Source organism: Amyelois transitella, chromosome 3 (genome assembly GCF_032362555.1).
Source record: "Amyelois transitella isolate CPQ chromosome 3, ilAmyTran1.1, whole genome shotgun sequence".
Taxonomy (NCBI): domain Eukaryota; kingdom Metazoa; phylum Arthropoda; class Insecta; order Lepidoptera; family Pyralidae; genus Amyelois; species Amyelois transitella.
Window position 1 is genome coordinate 4,937,787 of NC_083506.1, and position 26,051 is coordinate 4,963,837.

Genomic DNA, 26,051 nt, shown 5'->3' on the forward strand with positions numbered 1-26,051 from the left:
GTATAATTTTCAGTACTTTACGAAAATATTATGAAATTTGAAAAAAAAAAATTAATAAAAAAAAGAGGCAGTACTTCTGAACTCGACCTTACACTCTTTACTCGTTACTTTCGTGTTACTTATACGTTACCATAACATAGAAGTATCTATGTTACTCTATGTTACTAAGTGGCAAAATCTACGGCCTTACCCAGAAACGAATATTTGAATTAAAGGTATATTTATGTACGAATGTACATAATATAGCTTAATACAAAAGTTAATTTTGACTAAGTTCATGTTATGTAAGCATTATAAAAAATTTAGAATCACAATAGTGATTATTCAAAACTAGCAACAAAGCGCTACAGTGCAATACACCTATTGGTTTCAAAAAGTACCTTGCAGTCGGCGTCCAAATGACCAGTCTCGGTTCCAACAAAACTCATATCAAGATGTAAGTAGGTACTGAAAATACTTAAAAGATTTTTAATATTTAAAAGAAAAAGGAGGTACGTAGGTACCTACGTATGTTGTAGGTACATGTACCTACATTCATAATTTTGTAATTCCCACGAAAAATTCAAACCGCAACATTCTTGACGTCACTTTCTGTATGAAACCTGCAAAATCATGCATCATCTATGATATTATATTAAAACCCCAAAATGATTCGATTCTTACATTGACACCATAAACAAACTTTCAAACAGTGATCGTTTAGTTTCGTAGGTAATATACCTGTTGCACGCGATCCAAGCCCATAAAGCCCTAATACATACATAAATGAATGTGGTCATGTAATATTTTTTGTGCATCTTGAAAATAAAAAAATTGACAATGTGAACTGACAGTGACAGTGTCTATCATTGTCATTATAATTTTAAGGTTAGGTGTTTATAAACAGCAACAGCGATAATTCCTAATCGCAAGTGGCTTTCTTCAATTAATTACTTTATTATTTCACGCATAAGAAATAAACAGAAATTAACTATGCGCTTTATAATAAATCAAGCTGGTTGTGGGAGCGAGCGCGTGGGTAGTTTGATAGGATTTATGAAATCACCGAGTACTGTCTTAGAAACACCGACATCCGCACTTATCACGCAGGTTAGTTTTTAATATCTGAAAATTTCGCTAGTTGCTGGCACGCTCAATCAGCACTATGCTGTAACTTACTAGAATTTTTTTGTAATTTTCAATTAAAGCCAACTCAATCCCTGATACAAAAGCATACTATAGCCTTATATACCAGAAATCTTAAAATAATTAACAGCGAAATTGCGAAGGAAATCCAGTACTTGTAAGTTATTACTCCCACTAGCTCTCATACTCACCTAATTGGCATGTAGGTATTGTTATTCAACTGTTTCTTTCATAATTGTTTTAGAGTGCAAGTGTAGTACATTTGACTGCAGAAGTACTTGAGAAAGTATTCCCAAACCCTAAGTTACTGTGGGTGCCATTGTCTAAATCCATCCATCTTGAAACTGGTCTGAAGGCTCAAGGGGAAGGAGTGGCCAAGTTTGCTGGTGTCACAAACCATTTCACTTGCACAACATTCCAGAATATTGGTGAAGTTACACCATCTGGACATTTTGAGCCTGATAAAGTGCCACTGTGGTCAAGGAATGGGAAGAAAATGATTTCTGCTGACAGGTAAAAATTGTACCTTTTAATAATTATGCAGGCAGGTTTTATTCCTACAAACCAAAACCATAACTGTCAGGTTTCTCTGCCATAGAAGTCACTATTTTCTTATTGGTATCTGCATATTAATGTCATCTTTATTTATAAAGATTAAGATTAAAGGCGACTAAGGGATAGGCTTATAAACTTGGGATTCTTCTTTTAGGCGATGGGCTAGCAACCCGTCACTATTTGAATCTCAATTATATCATTAAACCAAACAGCTGAACATGGCCTATCAGTCTTGTCAAGACTGTTGGCTCTGTCTACCCCGTAAGGGATAAAGACGTGATCATATGTATGTATGTTTATTTATCAATATAATGTATAAGTTATTTAAAGTGATTGATAACATTTACAGATATATGGAACTGATGGCAATTTTCAAATCAGACATAATTTTGGCGATTGCAGATGGTCACACCCACCTTGATGAAGGGAATAAGAGACTTACCAAAGCTTTGGATAGGACATGTAAAATGTTGGATGTCTGTGTGGATCGATATAAGGCCTCGAAAGAATTTCGAAATAGTGCCCTTATCGGTATGTATATTTTTGAGCTAAGTATTTTGCTTATTACACTTACACTTTAACTAGAAATAATTTGATTATATTTACAATTAGAAAGTTATATTAATATTATGTTGTTAGTAGTTGATCAACAAGAACTAATGTATGTTGGTAATAGGCCATTTCACTTGAATAAACAAGTCAATTCTGTTGCATTATTATGATTAAAGTTTGGTATTTATGCTTTTTAAAATTAAATATTGACATAATTGTCATACTATTTTCAAAATAGAAAACATTTGCTTGAAATATAATACTTAGGACACAGCAACTAATGGCACAAAGACAAAAAAAAACCTTTTGGAGAAATTAGGCAATTTTATTCCCAAATAAACAAAGTCCTGTGCAAAAGCTAGTATTGTTTTTCAATTTCACATGACATACCCCTCATATATATATTTAATTTAGTAACCCCTTTTCATGAATGGGATGTTTAGTCTGAAATTCTTAATTCTAATTGGATAAAAATTTGGTGTTTAAAAACCCATGATTTAAACAACTGTATTTTTATACCCAGTTTTAAAATAATATGAGAAGTTTTTAAATATTCATTAACCATTCACACTTGCCTTTTACATATTATAAATGCAAGTTCATAAGGATGTATGTCAGTTACTCTTTCACTCTACTGGACGAATTTTAGTACCCAAGTAGAAATATACATACTTTTAACCTAGAATAACATAATAAAGGGAGGCAAGCACAGAGGTGCAGCTTTTAATTTATATACATATTTGCATAGGAGTAATATTTCTACCTATGTTAATATTTTCATCTAATAATTTACAGGTGTCATAGTAGCCTCAGGTTCCGAGAAGAGTTGTGAAGCCTGTATAAAGCACATACTCACCCATAAAGATACTTTGGGAGGTGTAGCATTACAAGGGTTGACAGATGGTACAACAGAAAGCTTGGCACCTCCTGTAGAGAAATTAGAGGAAATATTTAAAAGAGTTAGTGTAAGTAAACTTCAATCCCTTTAACTAAGTAAATTACCTTAAATCCTCCCCGGGCATGTGTAATAAAAAGATTGATGCTGATCAAGTTAAAAAAAGGCTAACATGCCTCTTGGTAACTAAGCTACTTGTTAAGTGGACAGCGCAAAAAAACTTGATACTTACAGCAGATTTTGTTCTTACTTTTTAAGTTTACCTTCACACATTACTTTAATATTCTTACAGGATGCAATACCCAAAGACATGGTCCGAGTTGTAGAAGGTTCATGGAATCCAGCTATAGTAGTAACAGCAATCCAGCATGGCTGGGATGTTTTTGATGGTTCCTACCCACTGAAATTGACGAATTCGGGCCAAGCATTAGTATTAAATTTCGATGTCAGTCAAAATAGTGAAGAATTGTGTATATTGGATATGGTTGATGAAGTGTGAGTATTAATTTATATTTTTTAGGAACAATCATAAATAGGTAAGAGTTTTTGTTTGAGAGACAAATGTTCTCTTACTACATAAAAGTATTCAAATGTTTATGACATTAATTGTGAATTTAAGTGTACAATTGTGTGTATACTCATCTGCTGCGATTGCAGGTATGATTCAAGACTCAATGTTTTCCTATTGTCAGGGTCACAGAGGTTACACTCAAGTTGTTTTGGGTAATGACCTGACTTTTCCACTTGTGGTTAAAGGTGCAGTCACGCTCCTCGCCACACTCATATTAAGTCTACATCCCCTTCCCTTACGGGGTTGACGATGACACTGTGCCTACCATCAGTTGTAATTGTAATACATTAACCAGTATTTACATTATTCCAAATACTAACTACAGATTGTTAATTGTTTCAGGTATAAAGAAGATTTTCGGCCATTACTTGCGAACTGCGAGTGCTTAGCTTGTAAAAAACACACAAGAGCCTATATTAGGCATCTTCTTAATACTAAGGAAATGTTGGCATCAGTATTACTCAGCATGTGAGTAGATTTTTTAAATGTATCTTTATAACGAACAATAATTTATACTTGATAGACAAACCCACTCCAGAATCGTGGTCACAGGCGGACCCTGGGCTTCTTCCAGAGAGGTAAGGGAGCAATCTCAACTAACGTCATGGGTACTGAAACACAAACAGTGCGCCGCGTGGTGGTCCCTCATCTCATTCCCATGGATATAACCGGGATTTACTCTAAGAGGAAGAAGCACTTTGATCGAGAAGAAGCGTCTTTGATCCTATAGATTCAAAATCTGTAGAAACGGAGTTCTACAACCCATAATGTAGTCGCTCATTGTTGGCATTTCTTTATAACTCATCTCATGTAATTAATAAGAAATTTTCATGTGATTGTTGTACATACTGAGATTGTGAAGACACCAACCATTCGAACCTTCGCTGTGTTATCAAGGCTTCAAACCGTTTTTAACCGAATTAAAAAATGTACGAGATTTATCAATTCTAACTGAACATATTTTTATGAAAGAGGTTACTACTAAGGTTACATATATATATATACATATATTTAGAAGCTTTTTTATCTTAAACATACCATTTCCATCAATATTTACCCATTTGAATTTCAGACATAACCTCCATCACTTTGACCAGTTATTCCATCACGCCCGTCTTCACATCACATCGAATACATATGGTGACTTCAAACAGCATATTATAGACCAGTATGAAAAGTACAAACAATCTCAACTCAGAATAAGTGAGAAGAATGAAGAGGATGAAGGAAAACATAATAAGAAGCGTCGTGTGAATAATGGTGATATCTTGTAGATAGTTGGTAGATTGTAATTGATGTAGGTAGTTAGATTTAGATCTTGTAGTCACAATTGAGTGAAGAATGATTGCCGAATGCAAACTGGTAATATTTTAATTATAAGTAATTGATGTAAAATATGATTGTAGAGTGAAGAAAGTTCGTTCCAACAGTATGTTCATATGCACATTTTTGTGTTTTCAACATATCACCATACAGTTTGACCTGCCTTATACAAAATATATATGCTGTGATTAATGATTAAATCGCTGCAGACAATATAAAGTGGATGAGAAATGTCAGAAAACGGACTGAGAACACGCAATGAGGAGAAATTTCATACAATTGCAATTTCACGCAAAATCACGCCGTCTTTGTATAGGTATAATAAGAAATTTTGGTCTCAACACGTTCAATATCACTTTTTCGTCGGAAACTATGATAATGTCCAATTGAATGTTGATGCGATATGGTGGTTCTTTTCTCAAAAGTTTTTAAAATTAGTAGAACTGACATAATGTACTACTTAGTTGTACTTACATACAGCTTATGCCTCATATTTTGCCTTGTCTATAATGATTTTGCATGATTTTTAATGTACCTAATAAGTCGTTAATCTTAAATTGTAGTAAGTATGTTTAATTTACAAGGTATAAATTTACCACATATTTGCAACAGATTAGTTACTCAAATGGCAGGTTACCAAGTATTAATTTTTTTCCACACAAAATTGGCAATTGAACGGAATAAAAGTTGAGCGATGTTTAATTTGCAAGACGAATAAACTTGTTAATTAACGTTATTATAAATTTTAAATTACTAAAACAATTAACTTAATTAGGAAAAAATATTTGTTTACGTAAAACAACTTCTAACGTATTATTTAAACCAAAACAAGTAGTTTTAAGATGCGGTAATTGAATTTAGATTAATCGGCTGTGTATTTGTAAATTAGTTTTAAATTGTTTAGGGGAAAATTTATGACTTGAATTAACCAAATAACTGTGTGAAATGATGCTGGGATTATTGGACATTATATTTCTTTCTCATATAAATTTCCAGAACACTTATTGATAGCATACATTTAATAATGTGTTCTTATACAAAAAAGTTATTTACTTTTTTGTATAAGAACACATTATTGTTACTACCTACCTTTGTTAAATCATGGCCGTCCTTGCGAAGGGTCAGGTCAAGGCGAACCCTAAATCTTGCATAAAAAGGTAAATGAATCAAAATTAATACACGGAGCAAGTAGAAGGATGTTGTCCCTGCATAGAAAGCGTCTCTCATAGAAAGAGGCGTGATGTATATATGCACATATATGTATGTATGATGAATTGGCTTACTCTAGTTTTGAAACTGTCTTGACAACTATTCAGGATACAAATTAATCCTTTTTTTGTACTGAAAGCATCTCGTGTCGTATAGATTCTGGAGTATAATTTTGCACTGTCACCATATTCCCAATTTCTTCCCTACCTCAGCGCATTCTTAGTTGCATTCTCAGATTTCAATTCTTGGCTTGCTTGATTTAAAAGGACAGTGTTTTTAAAACATTGAGCATGCTTTTAGAATAACATGCATTTATTATCAATCGATTTTCAATGCAATTCCCAAGGTGCCTTGTCTCGGATAGAAACTAGTTTTTAAAACGACGAAACGATTCCATCTCGAAGTATTATTGAACATATAAAGATGAGACTGAGAAAATATACATATAGTTTAAGCCTGACACGGAAAAGTACAATGTAAACAATTTAAATATTATATAACTTAATAGACTTTATGTAAATTAGTACAACCACATAAGTTGTTATTGTGCTTATGAAGTTGTCACCACTTTTGATAAAATACAAATTCCGTAAACTGTGTATGCGTGTTATTATTTTAATAAATATATATGGAACAGATTACACAGATTGCTTTAGCCTCGAAGTAAGTTCAAGACTTGTGTTAAGAGATACTAACCCAGCGATATTAGATTTTACCAAGAACAATCCAAGACCCAGGGTAATAAGAGAAAGTTGGTTACTCATGGCCTGGCCGGGATTGAACCCGGGACTGATGTCACGGTGTCAAGCGTACAACTGCTGCGCCACAGAGGCCGTCATTTTTAGAACACAACATTATACAAAGATACTACATATTTTATACTTTTTCTTATGTAGGATTATAGGGTTACTCTGTAGGTGGTATGTCTATACTTGTCACACTCCACGTTTTCCCAATATCGGTGGACCTTTTAACATTTTAAGTTATAACCTGCTTCAAAAAATTGACTGCTGATAACAAAATTATAAGTGTGAAAAGATTTGTTAAAAAGTCTTAGTGGTTAAACTTGTGTGTCGCTAGAAATTTTGGATGAATTAGCAGTTGCTCTTTGATCGCCCTTTACGACAGCTAAAGGAAAGGAAAGAGTCAGTATGTGTTGGAAATTACACTTTAGCTTATTAATAAATAGTTTTTGCCCGCGACTTCGTCTGCGTGTTGTCCATATCCCACTTTTTCGCATAAAAAGTAGCTTATGTTCTTCTCTAGGGTCAACTTTCTATCATATTTCACCGAAATTGAGTAAATTTTCCATTCATTCATATAATCACGTCTATTTCCCTTGCGGGGTAGACAGAGCCAGCTGTCCTGAAAAGACTGATAGGCCACGTTCAGCGGTTAGGCTTAATTATAGAATTAACAGTTCATGGTCTAGGTAAAAGCGTAACAGACAGAGTAACTTTCGCATTTATTATACACTAGCTGTGCCCGCGACTTCGTCCGCGTGGAATAGTTATTTTGGGCATCATATTTATTTTTGCAAACATCCTCCTCGGCTTTATCAATGTCAGGCGGTCACGCGTATTAGAAAGAACGCTGGTTCGTCGTATTAAATGTTTCGCTGCAAATTGCTTATAACGACTATATCTCAAAACCTATTCGTCTGATTTATATACTGTAAATGGCAATTTTAGTCTACATGAAAAGCCGAAAGTAATAAACATATTTATTTGGATAAGGATTAATACTGAATTAAAGAAAATTGGTTTCAAAATAACTTATGTTTATAATGAAAAAATAATCTTAAAAAATGAACATAAAAGTAGTTATTGTAAGTAAACCTTAAGAGATAGATATATGCTCTCGCGGACTTTTTTGTGGCAAAAAATGAGTACTTCACATCTTTAGTACATTGTTTTACTATATCTTTGTTGGTTTGCGCAGCGTTCGCGTGGAAAGCTCGCAGATGGCCGACTCATTCAACTTTCACCTGCATTGTTGACGTTTCCCGTAGGAAATCCGGGATAAAATGTAGCCTATAGCCTTCCTCGATAAATAGACTATCTAACAGTGAAAGAATTATTCAAATCGGTTCAGTAGTTTCTGAGATTAGCGCGTTTAAACAAACAAACAAACAAACAAACAAACAAAACAAACTCTTCAGCTTTATAATATTAGTATAGATATGTCTGCTTCCAGTTTTAGATCAAAGTTAAGGAATAATAATAAAAGTCAAAGATGTAAAATTAACACATTTTACATATATTTTACTGACAATATTTACACAATAATAATTTTAGTGACCACACTTATTGAGCTAGGCGTATTAAATGAAATGTGCATCAATTCAATGTAATTCATTTACATTATACAGGGTAAATATATTAGTGAATTTTGGCAGGATTTTGCTTGACAAAGTCATGTTCCAAATATTAAGTAATGATTACTAATAAATACACAATTATATGGATGGTAAACACAACCTTTACATAAAATATTATATAAATATTAACTGCGCTAATGTATAACAATTTCATATAATTCAAATAAATACGAACCAACAAACATACGACTGAGCATTGGTCTACTATCATAGGTTTATTCTGCAAAATTTTGATAAAATTATTTTAAATTTCACTACAGTTGGCACGTAATTACAGCTTGGAATCATTTGTCTAATTTTATTAAAATTTGATATTCCAATAAATAAACGTAACCTATTAGGAATCACAAATTTAAATAAATATCAATGATAACATTATGTACAGTAAATTGTTTAAAAAGAAACGTAATTTTACTACACACGTAAGTACGCTATATTATATGAGCTTCATTCTCCTTGAATGTTGCATTTTGCTGCACAATTTCATTACGTATTTGTAAAAAGCATCTATAACCTTAACTAAAAATGGAATATAAAAATTGTAAACCCTATAATAAATAATTACAATGCACCAGGCATTTGCTCGAAAGCAATATTCGAATTTCTATGCTATTCACAGTCTAAAAAATTATAGCCGTACACTTCCCAACTATCTAAATGTGATACATATTATTATAAGCGTTAACCAAGATCCCAGGTTCATGTAAAATAAAAGATGTTATACTTAATTCGATGACAATTGATACGACTGGAAAGGTTTAGTTAAATGTTTAAGAGAAAATAATCTTTAATATAACTAATAAATAAAAAATCATAAAACTGTGCTGAGTTACAGAATGTAGGTAAAAGGTACATTTCAAAAATATGTAGGTATTATTATTTTGAACAGATTTTTGGTCGTCTATATATAAATAAAAATAAGTTATGGTCGCATCAATGAAATCGAAGCTTAAGACGAATAATTTCACAATTTTGAGATCCATAGCGAGGCATGTAGCATCAACCGGAATTGGTTCAAATGGCTTTCACTCGGTCCACTGCACTACGCTAACTATTAATGACTTTACTACAAAAATGTTAGCTTAAGTCCCAATCACTGATTCACTATTTTTAAGTATCACATGTCCTTCTTTTTCTTTTCACATTTAATGATATACTAGTGTATTTGCTTCCGGCTTGTACACTATACAAACTCATTTGTGCTGGGAGTGTTGAGTGGTTCTCGAGCCTGGAAAGAATAATGATTAAGTTAGTATTATGTTTTACTAAATACTTATTCTATTCTTATTATTTTACTGACGACTGCAAAAGAAATGTCCCGTCTCTAGTATTTATTTATAACTTATTACTTATTTTCTTTCTATTTTAAAGCGACATCAATTTTACTTCGAAAGTGCAAAAACAAAATGCTTCGCAATGGACATAAGCAGTATTAGTTGTTCTAAACTATATAATAAAAATATGAATATATACAAATTGAAACGAACATTTTATGGTATTAACTTGTTGAGAATCATTGCAACATACAAGATGAAGGTGCATGTAAGGTCCGTGGAAATAAACAAGTCCATACCATGATCTACTTTTTTAAACTTACCAAATAGTGATAGCCCTCGCAAGATAATGCATGAAAAATAAATTTCTCGACAATAAAATATTACCCGTTATAACTAAGTTAAGCAGTAGGCAGAATATAAAATCATATATTTACTCTAGGTATTTCGAATGACTATTTACAGCATTATACACCTACCATTTAATAATATTTGGCAACTATTTTTAATACTGATGCGGTAAAAATGTTGGCACATTGAAATTGCCACAATCCTTATACACTAAACGAAAAATATCTTCTATAAATTCCTTAAAATAATACCTAGTAAATATAAATCTAGATACATCGAGTTTAAAATGTCTTAGGCAGACCTTAATTTTTATAGTAAAATAACCTTAGGTTTAACCTTGTTATTTACATTTGGCCATATTTTGGGGTCTTATTTCATTGTATACGAATTCAAAGTGAAATTTTAGAAAATAATTTTTAAATTTAACTAATTTTTATTTGAGATGAGTAAATAATTTTATATTAGGTACATGTCTTCATTTTTACGGCAGTGACTGTTCGTGGAACTTATCTTAAGCTATTTTGTATGTTGAGAGTACATTCCATGGCGGTCAGGGCCCTTACCTCTTCCCCCACTGTGCTTGGGTACAATTTGCTGCCTGGTGCGTATCCATTCTTCTCCAGCACGAAGTGGTCCTCCGTTGTTTTGCGATAGACGGGATTGTCGAAGTTCATAGACGTGATGTTGCGGTTCACGTAATGTTTGTACATAACAACTGCAATCTGGAAAGAAATAATGTAATTTTATTATCACCTTTTCATATATATGGTAATTTCCATTTTATGTATGTGAATTATTACGATAATTTTACTAAGGATCACAATTTGATTATTACAAACTTTGAGACCAGTTTTGATAGTATTGCAGGGAAAATACTATGATAACAAAATATTTTAAACTTTGATCCTTAGTAAAATTATCGTAAAAATGTTGTGAAAGTTCACTAACCAGATATAATTGGATAGTCATGTTGTGTATTTTGACTTGAGCTGGAATATAGTTGTTTTAGTCTTAAGTATTTTCTGGTAAGTAAGTATAGGTACCTAATGATTTCGGCATTGACCAAAAGATTCCTTACTACTAACATCGACACGGATACTCAAAGGGAACGGCAATTGGCGCCAATTAGATGCTGCTGTGATGCAATCGAGCAATTAAACGATTGACGGAATCAATTCATCCATTGATGTGAATCCAGAATATTTTAGTGACGGTTGAGTCATCTCGAATGAAAAGAAGCGTTCTTTTTTTATGTGTGCAGTATTGAAAAGAAACTATATAAGAAAGGTTGTTTATAGAGCATGTAAAATACTAAAATTTTAAGTATGAATATAAAATAAAAATATATCATTAGAAATAGCTTCATCACTTTTGGCTGCAACAGATAGTAAACACCAATGCGCACTTCAGTTAACCGTTATATATTCGCATAATGAGAATACCACCCGAGCGTGTTTCAAAACGTTTCAGTGTCAAAACAAAACAAATCTATTCACTTCGCTTGCATAGTTACACAAATCCCTACAATGCCAACTGCAAATGGCGTCACTTCTAGAAAGTAATCACATCGTCATAACAATCAGAGCATTTCTCGCTAAGATGTAATAAGAGCTGTCGATCCAATCGTGAAATGTGATATCTGAATTAAAAACCTTGCTTCTTACTAACGATGTCTGAACAATTTTTGTTACTATGTGTATTATTGCTTGTAGAGAATCTTTGTTTTCATACATACATTTAATCCACGTCTTAATATCCCTTGCGACAAACCAGTCTTGATAACTGAAATGCCCGTTCAGCTTTTTCCTACTTTATATAACGTTTAGAAAAATAAAAGTTTACAGCTCGATTGCATACTCGTATTACAGCTACATCTGTTAACTGTGTAATAAATAACATTTGCTTAAAAGTATATAATAAATATAAGCAAATGTTAGTGGCCTTTATTTCTTGTATAAGAAATTCCCAAGGGGTTGATTTAATTAAGTTTTATTTTCAACTTTGTACAATACTCTTTTTAAATGTCAACAAATGATATGTATTGAACGAAAGGAAGATACATAACTAAAGCATAAAGCTCGTTTCAAAATTCATTCAAAATCAGATAAATAATAAGCCGCTTATCCGAAATCAGGAAATGAACTCTTATCAGTGGCATGAGCTGGTGATAAAATTAATTTATGAAATCAACTCAAACAATTAAGGATATGTGTTTGGATATTAAGCATACTTTAAATAAGAATTAAGACAGTTATGTTTATATTTTTCTCACTAATAAAAAGCAATCTATATTCATCAACCCTACTTATAAATCATTATGTAATGTATTGAGTTCATAGTTTGACCTCAAAATCTTAATTAATTTCTTTGCTGTATTTATAATGACAATATATTTCACATTTCCGTCCTATCGATAAAGTTACAGCATTTTTGTTTACCATTCCAAGTTTGATTCCGATCTGTTTTTCCAACGTTAGGAAATAATCAAACGAGCAAAACTTGAGGTTTTTAAACGAAGTCTATTTGTTCATACCCACTATTTCCTAATTCCAAGATTTACCAAAGAATTATCGAGTACCGATTTGATTGATGTGATAGGTTGCTAGTTTATAAAATTTTACCTAATTTTTTTTGTTGTTGCGTAAACAGAGTTAATGTGAGCGGCCTGTTGTTACACTTACCACTGCTGCCAATATAATGACCCCAGATATGACTCCAACGACGATGCCAGCCACCACGCCTGCGTCTCGCCCGCTGCTTGAGATTCCAGTATCAGTCTTTGGAGTTTCTGGGACACCTGGAATTAGCAATAGAAAAATAAATATATTGATAACCGAATTCAACCTTGCAGCACAAATTTCTAACGCTTTGTATGCTACCAAAACTTAAGAGATTGATTTGTATGTCATTAACTGCATCTGCATCATCAAAGAGCCCAAGGTCGGAGAATTGAGCTAAGATGGCATCCAAAGAATACCAACTTTGAAATGTTATGCCTGTATAATTATAAAAAATAATTCATCATTTCTATTATAATGTTATTAACACCATTTCTCAAAGTCGCGAAATTTCGATGGAAACTTTATTAGGGTACCTACTCGTATAACTTTGTGCTACAAGGATAGAAATTTCAAATACATATATATAAAATAGAATTGTTAAGAAAATGTCACAGTTATTATTTAAGACAAAAACACCTCCACCTCTGTTACGAGTAATAAGCATCTATTAATGTAAAGTTGAAATGTTAACACCGACATAAATATGTTTTGACGTAATGACGAATGTTTGTAGTGACTACGAATATATTTGTTATTAGATCTACTAGTATCCTAGTAAGAGTTGATTAATTTTTGAAACAATAATGCTATATTATGTACAGTGTTAATTTTGTGAACGTAAATATTGATATACTCAGTATGACGCGTCTTCCTACAAGTACAACTTATGACGTGGTCGCGTAAATGATTGTCCATTGCGTTAATGTTTTTTCTTTAATAAAAGAAGCTTCGAATGCATACTCGTGTTGGTGACTCAAACTAGATCGCACTAGTTCTATTTGCAGAGCGTCAATGAAACGTGCCAACTCATCCAGTTTAACTAAAATATCTTATCCCAAATTACTTTACTGATTATTAGCGTGACTAATGAAATAACTGTAGCTAGTGTTTTTATAATACGCTCAAGAAGTAGAAAAAAAAACTTTACAGTTCTTAACCATGATAATAATCACAAACCTAAAACCTTGGAGTTGGCTTATGCAATGACAATGATCTAATGCCAATTGTTTTCAGACTGCATATTTCATAATGACTATTATATGTAATAACGATGTCAATCAGCACCAGTATTACCATTAAACATACATACATACATACATATAATCACGTCTATATCCCTTGCGGGGTAGACAGAGCCAACAGTCTTGTAAAGACTAATAGGCCACGTTCAGCGGTTTGGCTTTAAGATGGAATTGAGATTCAAATATTGACAGGTTGCTAGCCCGTCGCCTAAAAGAAGAATCCCAAGTTTATAAGCCTACCCCTTAGTCGCCTTTTACGACATTCATGGGAAAGAGATGGAGTGGTCCTATTCTTTTTTCTATTCGTGCCGGGAACCACACGGCATTACCATTAAACACTAGTTTTAAATATCTATTTCAATATATAATACTATAATGTCAAAAAAAAATTACTTTGGTTTTTGCATAAAATTATATAGAATACATGAAACAACGGCATTCTTTATTTGAATCAGATTTTTATCGTAATAGAAGTCATGTTATTTCCTAACATTTTCAATTGCAAAATAGCATTACGACAAATAAATTTAATGTAATAGGCAATGTTAGGACAAAATGGTTAGTCACAATATTTAGCGTTTAAATAAAAATAACATGCACCCAGTTCAAATTGAATCTGTGTGTCTTCCCATATTTTTCTTTTAAATATTATACTTAAGATAAGTTCTAATAATACATTACCCGCGTTTAAGTTGCGAAGGGTTTCTGGCAAGTACGATAGACTTTTTGCAAAATTATAACGAGATTCTTTAACGGGCGCCTCGGTAGTGTCTGGTATCCTTTCCAGAGCAACACCTTGCTTGAAGAGATCTATGTAATCCTGATTACTGTTTCTCAAAGCTTCTTTATCTTTCTCCCAATAAACCATCGTTGGCTTAGCTGTAGTGGCTTCAGTGGTAGTTTTTATATCCTTTGAAGTTTCAGTAGGAACCTCGTCTTCCCACACTGCGCGTCCAAATTTCACGAGAAGGCCAAGTAGCCTTTCTCTTCGTGTATCCACCATATGTGTTGTAATATCCTTTTTGTGATGCACATCCAAAACGGCTGAACATCAGATCACTTATTAGAAGCTTCGTATGCCCTGCAAATCAGTCAACGAATCCCAAGTTGAAGACACACAGATATTGTTGAACATTCACAATGATTTGAAAGTTAGGTGAGAACGATTGATTTGTTATGTTCGTTTTATTTTCCCACTGCCAATTTTATACATATGAAAGCGATATCCTTATCAGATGGCGTGATAACGAAAGAGCTCCCCCATTCACATGAATAGCATTGCCGGCCCAATGTTGCAGCATTCGAAGGTAGACCAATAACTCGTTTAATACACACTGGCCGTCAAATCAATTTTGCAAGAATGCGATACGAAGGATGGTCGTGTTAAACCACATTCACTTTCATTTAAGACCTGAGTTATAACCTCAAATGCCACAAAATTGAACCGTTTCTATCCATTTTTAGGTTAATTAGGAAAAGGCTCAACAAAAACTGGATGAATTACACATTTATACTCACTGGTTACAGGTTTTTCTTCACTTATTATAATTTCTTTGGGAGTAATCGGTTTTTGCACGTCCACATCTTGTTTTATCGCATCTGTAGGATTATTATAAATAAAACTAAAAAAAAATGTTCTTTTTGTTTATAAGTTTGTTATGTTGTGATTATGATGTTATGTTTTCTAGTAAAACTACGGAGCACAGCGAAATTGGTGTCACACACGACACTGCTCCTTCGACGTTACGAACCGAAATGAAGCGGTCCGGAGGTAGGGGCAGGTCGAAAACGAAACCCACAGCCGTGCGCCAATGACGTTTAACTATGTACAGCTCGGTTCTGTCAGTTTAACTGGTAGCGATCCGGCTCTCACTTTTTTTGACATTCTTTACCTTTTTTTTATTCGGAACTTATCTTCTTATTTTTAATTTTTGTCATCGATCCATAAATAATTGTTAAGCATGGTTATACTTGTTGCTTGGCGCTCCATCAAACCGCTAAATCTTGATCGTATTAATGATATTGCATTTCTATTCAATGCAAATGTCTCCTGATATACACATTCACGTTGTAATAGAGTAAACAGTACACTTACACAACAGACATTATTATACTTTGCAAGAACACACAACCGTTATTTTCTCATGGGTTCTAGTTCCACAAACTTAAGTAATATATTTTTTAAATCATTCGAGACTGGCGTGCCGGATCGCGTACGGATTGACTAACAAAAGGTGGCGTGATGTCGTGACGTCACCTCACCTTATTCGCCAACTGCATGGCTTGGTGAGTGAGCGCGGTGTTTCTAATATATCGCTTAAGGAATCTATTAGAAATTCACGATGCATAAGGTCAAGAAATACTGTGTAGCCTAATTTAAAATACATTTTCTCGACAGTTCTTTATGGAACTTTCTCGATATCGAACTCTCGAGAACAATACCTACGCATTAAAATAGCATTTATGATTTTCTCAATTGATAACGTTGCAAAATTCCATTATCGCTGACCAGACGTCGCGACGTCCTAGTAAATTCGGACACAGCAATACTTTATTACACTATAATGTTGATAATAACGTAAACATCGAGTACTTTTACTATAAATGAATGAGTAAGTGCTGAGATAAGAGGAAGGCGTGGTGTATTCCGACTAAACTCGCTTCAAGGTTGATTCGGCGCAGACGATAGAATATCGTACGATATAACGTCATTCCATGACGTGGTCATTACTGACAGGCGACCGAATTTGAGTAATTCGTATTTTTAAAACTGAAATCACGAAGATTAATTTAAATGTGACACATTAAAAAAGTGTACTAAATCATTTCTATGTACTTAATTTGTTCCTTAATCTCGCTTGTACAAATTTGAATAAGTACTACTACACTACAGTACAATTGTTTCATTTTCTATTGCCCTTAACATGTTTCCGCTTAAAGTACCTACAGGAAGTTTCGTACCGGGCAATAAGGTATTTCCCAAAAACTTAAAAAATATTCAATTTTGAGCATCTAATTAATCTCTCAATACTTACAAAGAAATTATTATTTTAAAATTTTATTTAATTCTTAATTTTGTATTAACAGAATTTAATCTAAACATATTTTTTAATCATATGTTGCCTTAACGTTTTAAAAATTAACATGAACTCCTCAATAGGCATATAAAATACCACGCCAAGTAGTTGCCTGAAGTTGCCCAAACAGACATTCATTGAATCAATCAATCGTGAATGCCAATTACAATAAATGTCTATTTTATTGACCGCATTCAATTGTCCTCTAATCGGGAACTGAGTGGTATGTCAAGACGAGCTTTATACTTATTCAAAATACGTTCCTGATGTTCGAAGATTGATAAAAGGAAGAGTTTTGTGTATACACCGTCTGCCGTGTGATACCCAGTACTTTAGAATAGGGAAACTGTTTCTCTTTTCCGTGAAGGATATACAATTTAGCTTTCATTTTAGTCCGGTGGTAAAGATAAAAACAGTGTGTGCTGTAGCTGCTTCTCTTCCCGTGCATATGGTAAAAATCAATCAAGGGAAGGCTTATTCTTTTCGTGGGCGATGGGCTATAGGACCTTACTATAATGAACCAATTCCAACATAAAGCTGTCTTTCCGAAGCTTATTGCTCTGTCTTCTCATAAGGAATAAAGAATTCACGTTTGTTTGTATGTAAAAAAGAAGGGCTTAAGTTTATAGTTTATCTAATGTAATAATCAGTATGAACATACAAATTACCACTGTTATCCTTTGTTAAGCGAACCGTTTCCACGTGCCCAATAAATCGATAGATAACGTTGAAGTTTGTTCCAAACTTTCCATCAATTATTTATCTAATTAAAATAATTATACAAAGAAAGTCGAAGGACTTTTAAGCAATAGAAATCGCGATATTACTTCTTATCGCTTTCAGACATTATACGTATGTATTTATGAAAAACAAAACTTTAATTGATAAATTTGGGGATTATTATAATTTCCTGATAGCGGTTAAATTTTAACCAGATATTTTAAAATTACATTTACTCAATAACTTATGATCTTACAATCTATTTGAAAGATTACACCAGATCAAACCATTTCAAACAATAATCATGAACAAATTATTTGTACAGTATTAAATGTACACATTTATTCTAAATGCCATTTAAGTGTCATATTAGTAAGATTTTTCCATCTCATATAATGATTTAGCCAAAAATTTCCATGCAATATATCGAGAAGATCCGAATTGACGAGGAGGTAAACTTGTTTACGATCGTGTACGAATAAAAGCATTCATTTATACCACCCAATTGTGTCTTACTTATTGACTTGGTTACTTCATAACGCTATAATCATGCTTCGTCATGCAAACATAGCGAAACTATGCACACGTACTTAGTTGAATAAATATTCCCTGAAGAATAAAGTTGTAAAGGTATTCCCGGATTAGTAATAATACCGCTGTAAATTTCCTTTTTGTTTGTAAACTTCCATTTTTAACGTTCGAATTTTGTTTATTATATCTTTTTTTTCCGTAGGTCTGAAAAACTACCCAGTTTACAGAATAGAATGACTACTTTTTTTTTTAATTTGAGAAAAAAGAATATTGGGTGGTTTATATATGATCTATGATCGAAAAATGTGACCGAAGCAATATCTAATTATTCCATATTCTATGTCAAATAGGTCTTGTTTTCTATTATATTATGAAAACGGAATGGTGTTTCACTTTCATTAAGTTTCATTCTTATAATGCAAAACTTCTTCATAGGTTAATTAAAACATTATAAACCTTGAACGCGTCAAATTGATTTAGAATACTTGTGCGGACATACTTCACAAGGTAACCAGTAAACGTGATAAACACGTTCTTCTCAAATTTTATGAAATTGATTCATATAAATTCAAGAAGATTATAACGTATCTTTAGAATAATAAATTAAATATTTATACTTGTATATATTTACTTTTAATCATGGAATCATATTCACTCTTAGGAAATAATGTAAAATATACTTGTATTGTACTTGTCTAAGACTAGATGAGAAATTCCAAAAGTAGTGAGATAAGAATTCTTTGCATTTGTCGGTCAATGTGCAAAATATTTATTTTAGTTGGGTAGGTTTTTCCAAATCCTTTCTTAGTATAGTTCGATGTTGTTTTAAAAAAAATAAAACCATCAGTGACGCATTTAATCACGTATCGCTAATTACCTAAATTATATAAGTAACCAATATACAAAATAAATACAAAATATTTGAATATAGTGCGGATAGTAGCCAGTAATTTTGCAGGAAAATTAATCTTTCAAGGTATACTCATTAAAAAATAATTTTGAACAGGGCTTAACATGGAAACTGGAAAGACTGATATGTAATTTTACTGCAATTTATTTAGACATGCACACACCATAATCATGGGTGATATTTTATAGCACCAGGTACAAAGTTGTAAAGTGGTTTAACGACAAACGTGTAGTCGCCAGTTATTTGCTATTCATGTAATTTTCATCCATTATGATGATGTCAAATGACTGCAATATAGTGTAATTGCAGTCATAACGCACTTACACCTATTTGTATACATAGTACATAATATATTGCATTTCGTGCCACGTCCAATTTTTATTTCTTTTTGTTCATAAATACAATGTGAAGCCACCAGAGCATGTAGTCCACATCCTTGATGAGCGTTTTGTAAAACAGAGGATGTAGCTTTGAACAAAATCGAGTGTTTTGTAAAAAGGCTTTTGTTATGTAAAAACTCTTTCATTTGTCAAAGATAATTAGCGCATTCTATGATTATTGCGATATTTAACGAATGAAAGATATACGTAAAAGCACTTGATTTAAAGGACAATATTTTTTTTTCTCTGTGAATATCACAGATAAATTGTGTAATCAAATTTCACAACGTTTTTATAAGTACATGCACCGGTTGCGGTTTACTAGTTCCTCTCTTCTCCAGAGATTAAATGCGGATCCACAGCCTCAGGCCTCTGGATTCACAAAACAAAGACTAATTATACCAGAAGGTGCATTTCATACAATTTCAAAATAAATAAATACGAAGTCCACGAGACAAAAACTTGAGAAATGACTCATCAATTTGCCTACCCTTTAAAAAAAAAGTTTACGCACGTCACTGCTGTCCACAAAGTTTTATGAACAGTGTAAAAAAAATACAATACAGTACTTACTGTCCTCGACGCACATCTGATTGTCAGGTAACAACCTTAGCCCGTTAGGACAGGCGCAGGAGACGCGCGGTGAATTGGGTCCTATCCTGGGAGCTGGTAGGCAGAGGTGGGAACAGTGACCGTTGACGGCTGCGCAGTGATTCACGCCGTCAGGTTGCCGGTATGGATGGTATACGTGGATCACCATTGGATTTTGGAGCTGGCGACAAGATGATTAACAACATTTAAATCGATACGGAAGCACATTTACCTATCCAACTAAATTATTTTTCACGTGAAGGTATACGTAGTCTGTTGCGTCTAATAAGTGATAATTATACTGCAAAACTTCATATTATTTAATTATTTTTTGTTTTATTTGACGTCTTAGGATAATTAGCTGTTATAAAAACACCTGACATTGACTTTGGCAAAACAATTTTTTACTGCTTACACGTAGCTCACACCTTTATTATAAATGATGTTTTGTCCATTTTCTGGAGTTCCATACAAATAAATAAGTAAAGAACCTTTTTAAAAATGCTCGTTTGATTGTTTATACCTAATGCACATAGCAAGGGGCTAAACCTATCTGAACGGAAATTTTTACCGACAGATATACCTAAGTAGTAAGATTAAGGCTACATTAATAAAATCTGGAAAGGTAATTTTTGAAAGCGGCGATTGTTAATAATAACTTTGAATAATTTGGAAATGGACTAACAATAAATAAGATACTGAAAAATAAAAAAATAGGTACTTACAGTATGAGTAGAAGTGATAGCTTCCACATCCTTTCCATTGAACTTGTTAGCTCTGTACACAGCAGTCTTGTCCCAGTCGGTCCAGTACACCCAGTCCTCGAAGGTCGTGATGGAGAACGGATGGCGAAGAACGTCGGTCGAGTAGAGAATAACCCGACGGGATGAACCGTCGTAGTTGCACGATGATATGGTGTTCATTTTGGCATCCACCTATAGAAATTCCACAATAATGAAAGAATTTGCTCATTGAAAGGAAGTGATAGGGCGAAGTGGCTGCCGAGCCCACATTGACAGTAGGATATTATAGTGAAGGAGAACTATATAAAAATCATACAAATAATACGATTTTAATAATATCATAAATGTGAAAGTGCGTGAGAATGTATGCAAGTGCGTCTGTTATTCTTTCATGTAAAAACTTCTGAACGGATTTCGTAAAAACTTTACGATTAAAATCAGCTTACACATTAATATAACTATACGTCGCAATTAGCCATTAGGCAAAGCCCAGGGCGCTCCAGTAAAATAATATTGCATGAAATTTCGATGAATAACAAAAGTAAAGTAGTATATTTAAAAAAATAGAAATCTTACATTTCTTAATGTTGAACGTGTGAAATGGCCACATAATAATCAAATAAAGTGAAGAACATTTTTTTCCTGTTCTTGAAAATATATGGCCTTATAACCATTGACGTATCGCGAAGGCCTTAACGGAATAGTTTTTAACTCTTGTTTTTAAATCTTGTTTGAATTAAGGTACGATGGCTTATCTAAGCTGCCTGTACACAACCGGTATGTAAATTTATTCTACATGACAAGGGTGTACAGTGAACAACATGGAAAATATAACATTTTAATATCGCACTTATCATTGTTATATTTTTAGTAGGCACTTGATATATTGACAATTTTTATAATCTTTACTCTGATGAGGATAAGTCTTGATTAACCATTAAGTACCACATAATATTACAATTGTATAATAAATTGTCTACATATTTACAGTACATGTTCATCCTGATACATTTTCCCATCAAGTAGAAAATGTTTCCCGGAAAGATTAATTTTCCTGTTGATTATTTTCCTTATAATGGAAGTAATCAATAAAAATACATATATCTGTTTTTGTATATAAATGAATCATTATAGTTTTGGTTCAGCATTAGTCACTATGGTCTGATTCAGTAGAATTCGTTTTTGTGATAGACAAAAACATTGGTGAATCATCTCCTAATTCTGGTTGAGTTAAAAAATAGCACATATTGTTTACATACATATACATCACGACCATATTATAATTAAATCTTAGTTTTTACGAAGGTAACTTACTTAGCCAAGGGAACTTACAATAATTCTAGTTTAAGATTTTGTCAGTAAAGACAATATAGACAAATGATATCTAAATTGGTCTCTTAATTGTAAAATTTTCGTAAAAACAAGACCAACGAAAATTTTCACATTGGCGATCAAAAATAAATATATATGTTCATAAATAACTAAAAGTAAAAGTAGTAAAAAAAATAAAAGTATTAAAAATTTCTACAGTTTGACTTCTCATATTAAAGTTAGCTCTTGTAACTGGAGTGAGTGTCCTCTATTTATTTATTCTAACTGTTACTTTTTTTTCATTTGGTGATATGGTGGTAGTATATTTTTAGCGCCAGAGAAAAAGGTCAATATATAAAGAATGTATATAAGATGTTAAAAACCATATTTAATAATTTGTGTAATGGATAAAGCAATAATTGATCATATTAACAAATCAGTATGGTGATCAAGTTTGATAAGATTAACCTATGACTAAAATAAGCCAAACAAAATCACGCCACATTCTTCAGATAGGCTTCAGGTGACTGAAAATAATTACTTATCAGATAACAATCAAATCAATATCAATCAAAGCCTTTTAAGTTGAAGCGCAATTTATCTTCTCAAGAAAATTCAAATTTGATGAGCAATTATTCAACAGTTTATTTTCAGTGTTTTCATGTTGGCTCTGTCTACACGCAAGGTTTATAGACATAACCATATGTATGTATGTATGTATTATTTAACTAGTAGAGTTGGAGAAAAAGAAAACAAGTGTACACTCTCAAAACGACTTTTTTTAGTTAACATGATTTATTTACTCCTTAAAAAAATACATTTCTTTTCGTTTTATTTAGCTTTTATCCGAAGTTTCGCCCGCAGTAGGTGCACATAAAAACAAGCCTATCAGGTTGTTACCAAATTCTTTACCGCCACCTTTTGGCTAGTATAAAGGCATATCTTTAAGGTTTATCATATATTGTTGTAAAATTTTAACCAAACCTGTTGAATTGATTTTACGCGAAAGAATTACACACAGCCTTATCTGTATAGGTAGTCACAAATTTCGTTTTTTAATATGTGCCGTCAACAAACTACATCTCCAAAAAATTATTAAAAAAATCCCTTAGCTTATACCTATACAACTAAAATATGTATTTTATTATTAGTATCGTAATTAAACTGGGGATTTTTCAGATCTACAATAATTACTAAAATTGCAACCTACAATATTATAAAGGGTTTTAGACTGATCTTTTTGATCTGCATAGAAAATATTGAATACAAACTAATACAAAATACATCTAATAATGAACTATTAATTAAGGATGCAGATTTCGGTCAAACGCACTCAAATGATTAAAAAGGAGGTTCTATTTTAGAAACTTTAAGGCCCAATCGCTCATCCTATGGACATCCATGTTGCATAAATCTTCTATTCACATTTTTCTTACTGCCACTGCTACTGAAACTTCGTATTTTAATTTCTTTTTGTACTCGACCAATGTGAACACCGCTGATTACATAGTTGTGCGTAACTAATGTTTTGACAAGTTTATTATGTATACGATAAAGCAACCTAATTTATAGATTGTGATTAAGATCATAATTATCTGACGTCAATTTAATAAAAAATAATTTAAATTTGTGCACCTGTAGCCTATAGATAGGTAGCTTAAGACATGGAAAACAATGTTAAATCATTGCTTACCATAAAATGTTTAACTGAGACATAACACATAGTTTATGTATCACGTTAGTCCAATACTCCATGTAGGTATTGTCAAAAACCATAGATGGGTTATTGAATAATTTAATGATCTAAATTCTTGATATAATTCGTAAAATATCACACACTCATGTCTAATTTTCCGAAAGAAATGTTGACCACTCCATACATATTTTGCGCTTAATTATTTTTGCCACGTTGGAGATTTCCCATGGACGTCGTAAGAACGAATGAAAGTTTTAACGAAAGATTCAAATTTGAGACCTTGGAACCCGGTTAAAATGAAGTAAATAACTTTTCATTCAGTAAGGATTCTTTTTTGTTTTTTAAATATTACGAGTAGCTACTTACCCAGTACACGCGTTTCCTGACAAGGTCTAGTGTTAGGCCGTTGGGCCATTTGACGTCGTAAGCCACGATTGTTTGCCGGTGCGACCCGTCCATGCCAGCTCGCTCTATCTTCGGTGTTTGGCCCCAGTCAGTCCAGTACATCCATCTTGGAATAAAAATAGCATGTATGAATTACTATAGAAAACCCGCGACTCCGAACGAGTAAAACGAAAAATGTTTGCCTGCGGGAATTTCTGGAAATCCTTTCTTAGCGCTCTAGACCTACATGCCAAATTTCAAGCACCCAGCAGTTTGGACTGTGCATTGTCCATCAGTCACTTATTCAATATGGAAATAATTATACACACACACATAATAAGTATAATTTAAAATAAAAGTTGAATAGCTGAACTACAAAGGTCATTTAATTCGCGATCTGGGTCACTGCATCCTGAAGATAAAAACTAAAGAAATAAAATAACATTGAAGACAACAAAGAAGTGAAAAACTAATAATCTTCACTCTTTGAAAAGTAAGAAATAGAGCGAGAGAGACATGAATTTTGAGCTGCTAAAAATTAATTGTTCGGTGTTTCTGAGGTTATTTGTAAATTGTACCATAGGGGACTAAATAACAGGGGGATAAATCGATCATTCGATCAAGGTTCTCATTTTTCTAGATTGTCTGGCGAGTAAAATATATAGAATCTATCTAAAGTAAAGTTTATTAGCTGCATACGCATTTGTCTCGCCAACAACGCAGTATCTTCTTGTAATCTTGATAAATGTAGCTTATCTTTGGAGTGAAAGATTGTTTTTATCGGCGATTAATAAGTCACGTTCATAATTTTCCGTCAATAACACGCCTGCGTGTTGCGTGTTGAGAAAGAGGCGTAATTTTATGTATGAATTTTTTTCAGAAAACAAAAAATTCTCCACCCACTTCTCTTAAGGGGCAATACTGAGGGTAAAAATTTTATGACCACTCATTTCCATTTTTTATTATTACTCAGTCAATCGTTAACATTACATGTAAACACGATTTCGTGTACATTTGAATCGTATTATATCATGGTTTTTTGTACATAAACACATTTGAATTGTATTATATCATGAAAAAAAGGGCAATGAAATAATGAGAAAAGAATGTAAAACCCTTCTGACGAGTATTCGACCAATACTGAAAGAGTTTCTTCAGCTGGTGCATCTTCTCTTACCACTCCTTTGATTTATGTGGACGAAGTACCAGGACCCTTTTGGGGAGGGTGTCTATTTTTAGGAGCGTTTCGTTCTATTCTTTAAAGGGATTTTGTGTCCGTTTTGAAGAGCGTTCCGTTATGAGCCTTGAAAAGAGCGCTAGCCTCAAGAGGGTTAAGTGCTTAGGTATTTTGTAGCTTGTAGCTTTCTGACAAATACTAATATACCTATTAGCTGTCCCAGCAAACGTTATTTTGCCATAAAAATATTTTTAAGTAATTTCTAGTAAAAAAAAAAGTAATTTCTAGTAAAAAAAAAATAGACTACTCAATATGCTCACAAAATTTCATGAGAATAGGTCAAGCCGTTTCGGAGGAGTACGGGAACGAACATTGTGACACGAGAATTTTATATATAAGATTAGATATAACTTAAATTTAATTTATTGAAATGTAACCAATGACATCTCTCTCTCTCAATCTTTCACATGTCTGTCGTAAAAGGTGTCTTAGGG

The 26,051-nt window shown here is 32.8% G+C and overlaps 2 protein-coding genes across 10 annotated transcripts in view; one reads left to right on the plus strand and one right to left on the minus strand.

The window, feature by feature from the left end:
- Positions 1-876: 876 nt before the first annotated feature.
- On the plus strand, positions 877-6,829 carry LOC106138165 (queuine tRNA-ribosyltransferase accessory subunit 2). Its single transcript, XM_013339221.2, has 7 exons — positions 877-1,089; positions 1,370-1,638; positions 2,030-2,211; positions 3,028-3,197; positions 3,420-3,622; positions 4,041-4,166; positions 4,771-6,829. The coding sequence occupies exons 1-7, from the start codon at positions 973-975 to the stop codon at positions 4,970-4,972; spliced, it is 1,269 nt and encodes a 422-aa protein (XP_013194675.1). The 5' UTR covers positions 877-972; the 3' UTR covers positions 4,973-6,829.
- A 1,639-nt stretch (positions 6,830-8,468) lies between these two features.
- The window catches only part of LOC106138176 (very low-density lipoprotein receptor), a 173,601-nt gene continuing 156,018 nt past the window's right edge, over positions 8,469-26,051 (minus strand). For 5 of the 9 annotated variants that reach the window (XM_013339243.2, XM_013339235.2, XM_013339234.2 and 2 more), the window contains 7 exons: positions 24,363-24,507; positions 20,972-21,181; positions 20,229-20,427; positions 15,556-15,636; positions 12,917-13,032; positions 10,799-10,957; positions 8,469-9,838 (listed from right to left, as the gene is read on the minus strand). In XM_013339243.2, the coding sequence (XP_013194697.2) occupies positions 9,794-9,838; positions 10,799-10,957; positions 12,917-13,032; positions 15,556-15,636; positions 20,229-20,427; positions 20,972-21,181; positions 24,363-24,507 (955 nt within the window). In that variant the 3' untranslated portion in view covers positions 8,469-9,793. Of the gene's footprint in view, positions 9,839-10,210; positions 10,958-12,916; positions 13,033-14,824; positions 15,119-15,555; positions 15,637-20,228; positions 20,428-20,971; positions 21,182-24,362; positions 24,508-26,051 lie in introns of those variants that run through there. The other 4 variants (XM_013339238.2, XM_013339237.2, XM_013339236.2 and 1 more) reach the window with 3 other exon arrangements.

Bases quoted from the DNA above. Each gene is read 5' to 3' on its own strand.
- LOC106138165 (XM_013339221.2), top strand. From the start codon at position 973: ATGCGCTTTATAATAAATCAAGCTGGTTGTGGGAGCGAGCGCGTGGGT. The intron at 1,639-2,029 runs GTAAAAATTGTA...TAACATTTACAG, and splicing joins AAAATGATTTCTGCTGACAG to ATATATGGAACTGATGGCAA. The intron at 3,198-3,419 runs GTAAGTAAACTT...ATATTCTTACAG, and splicing joins AAATATTTAAAAGAGTTAGT to GATGCAATACCCAAAGACAT.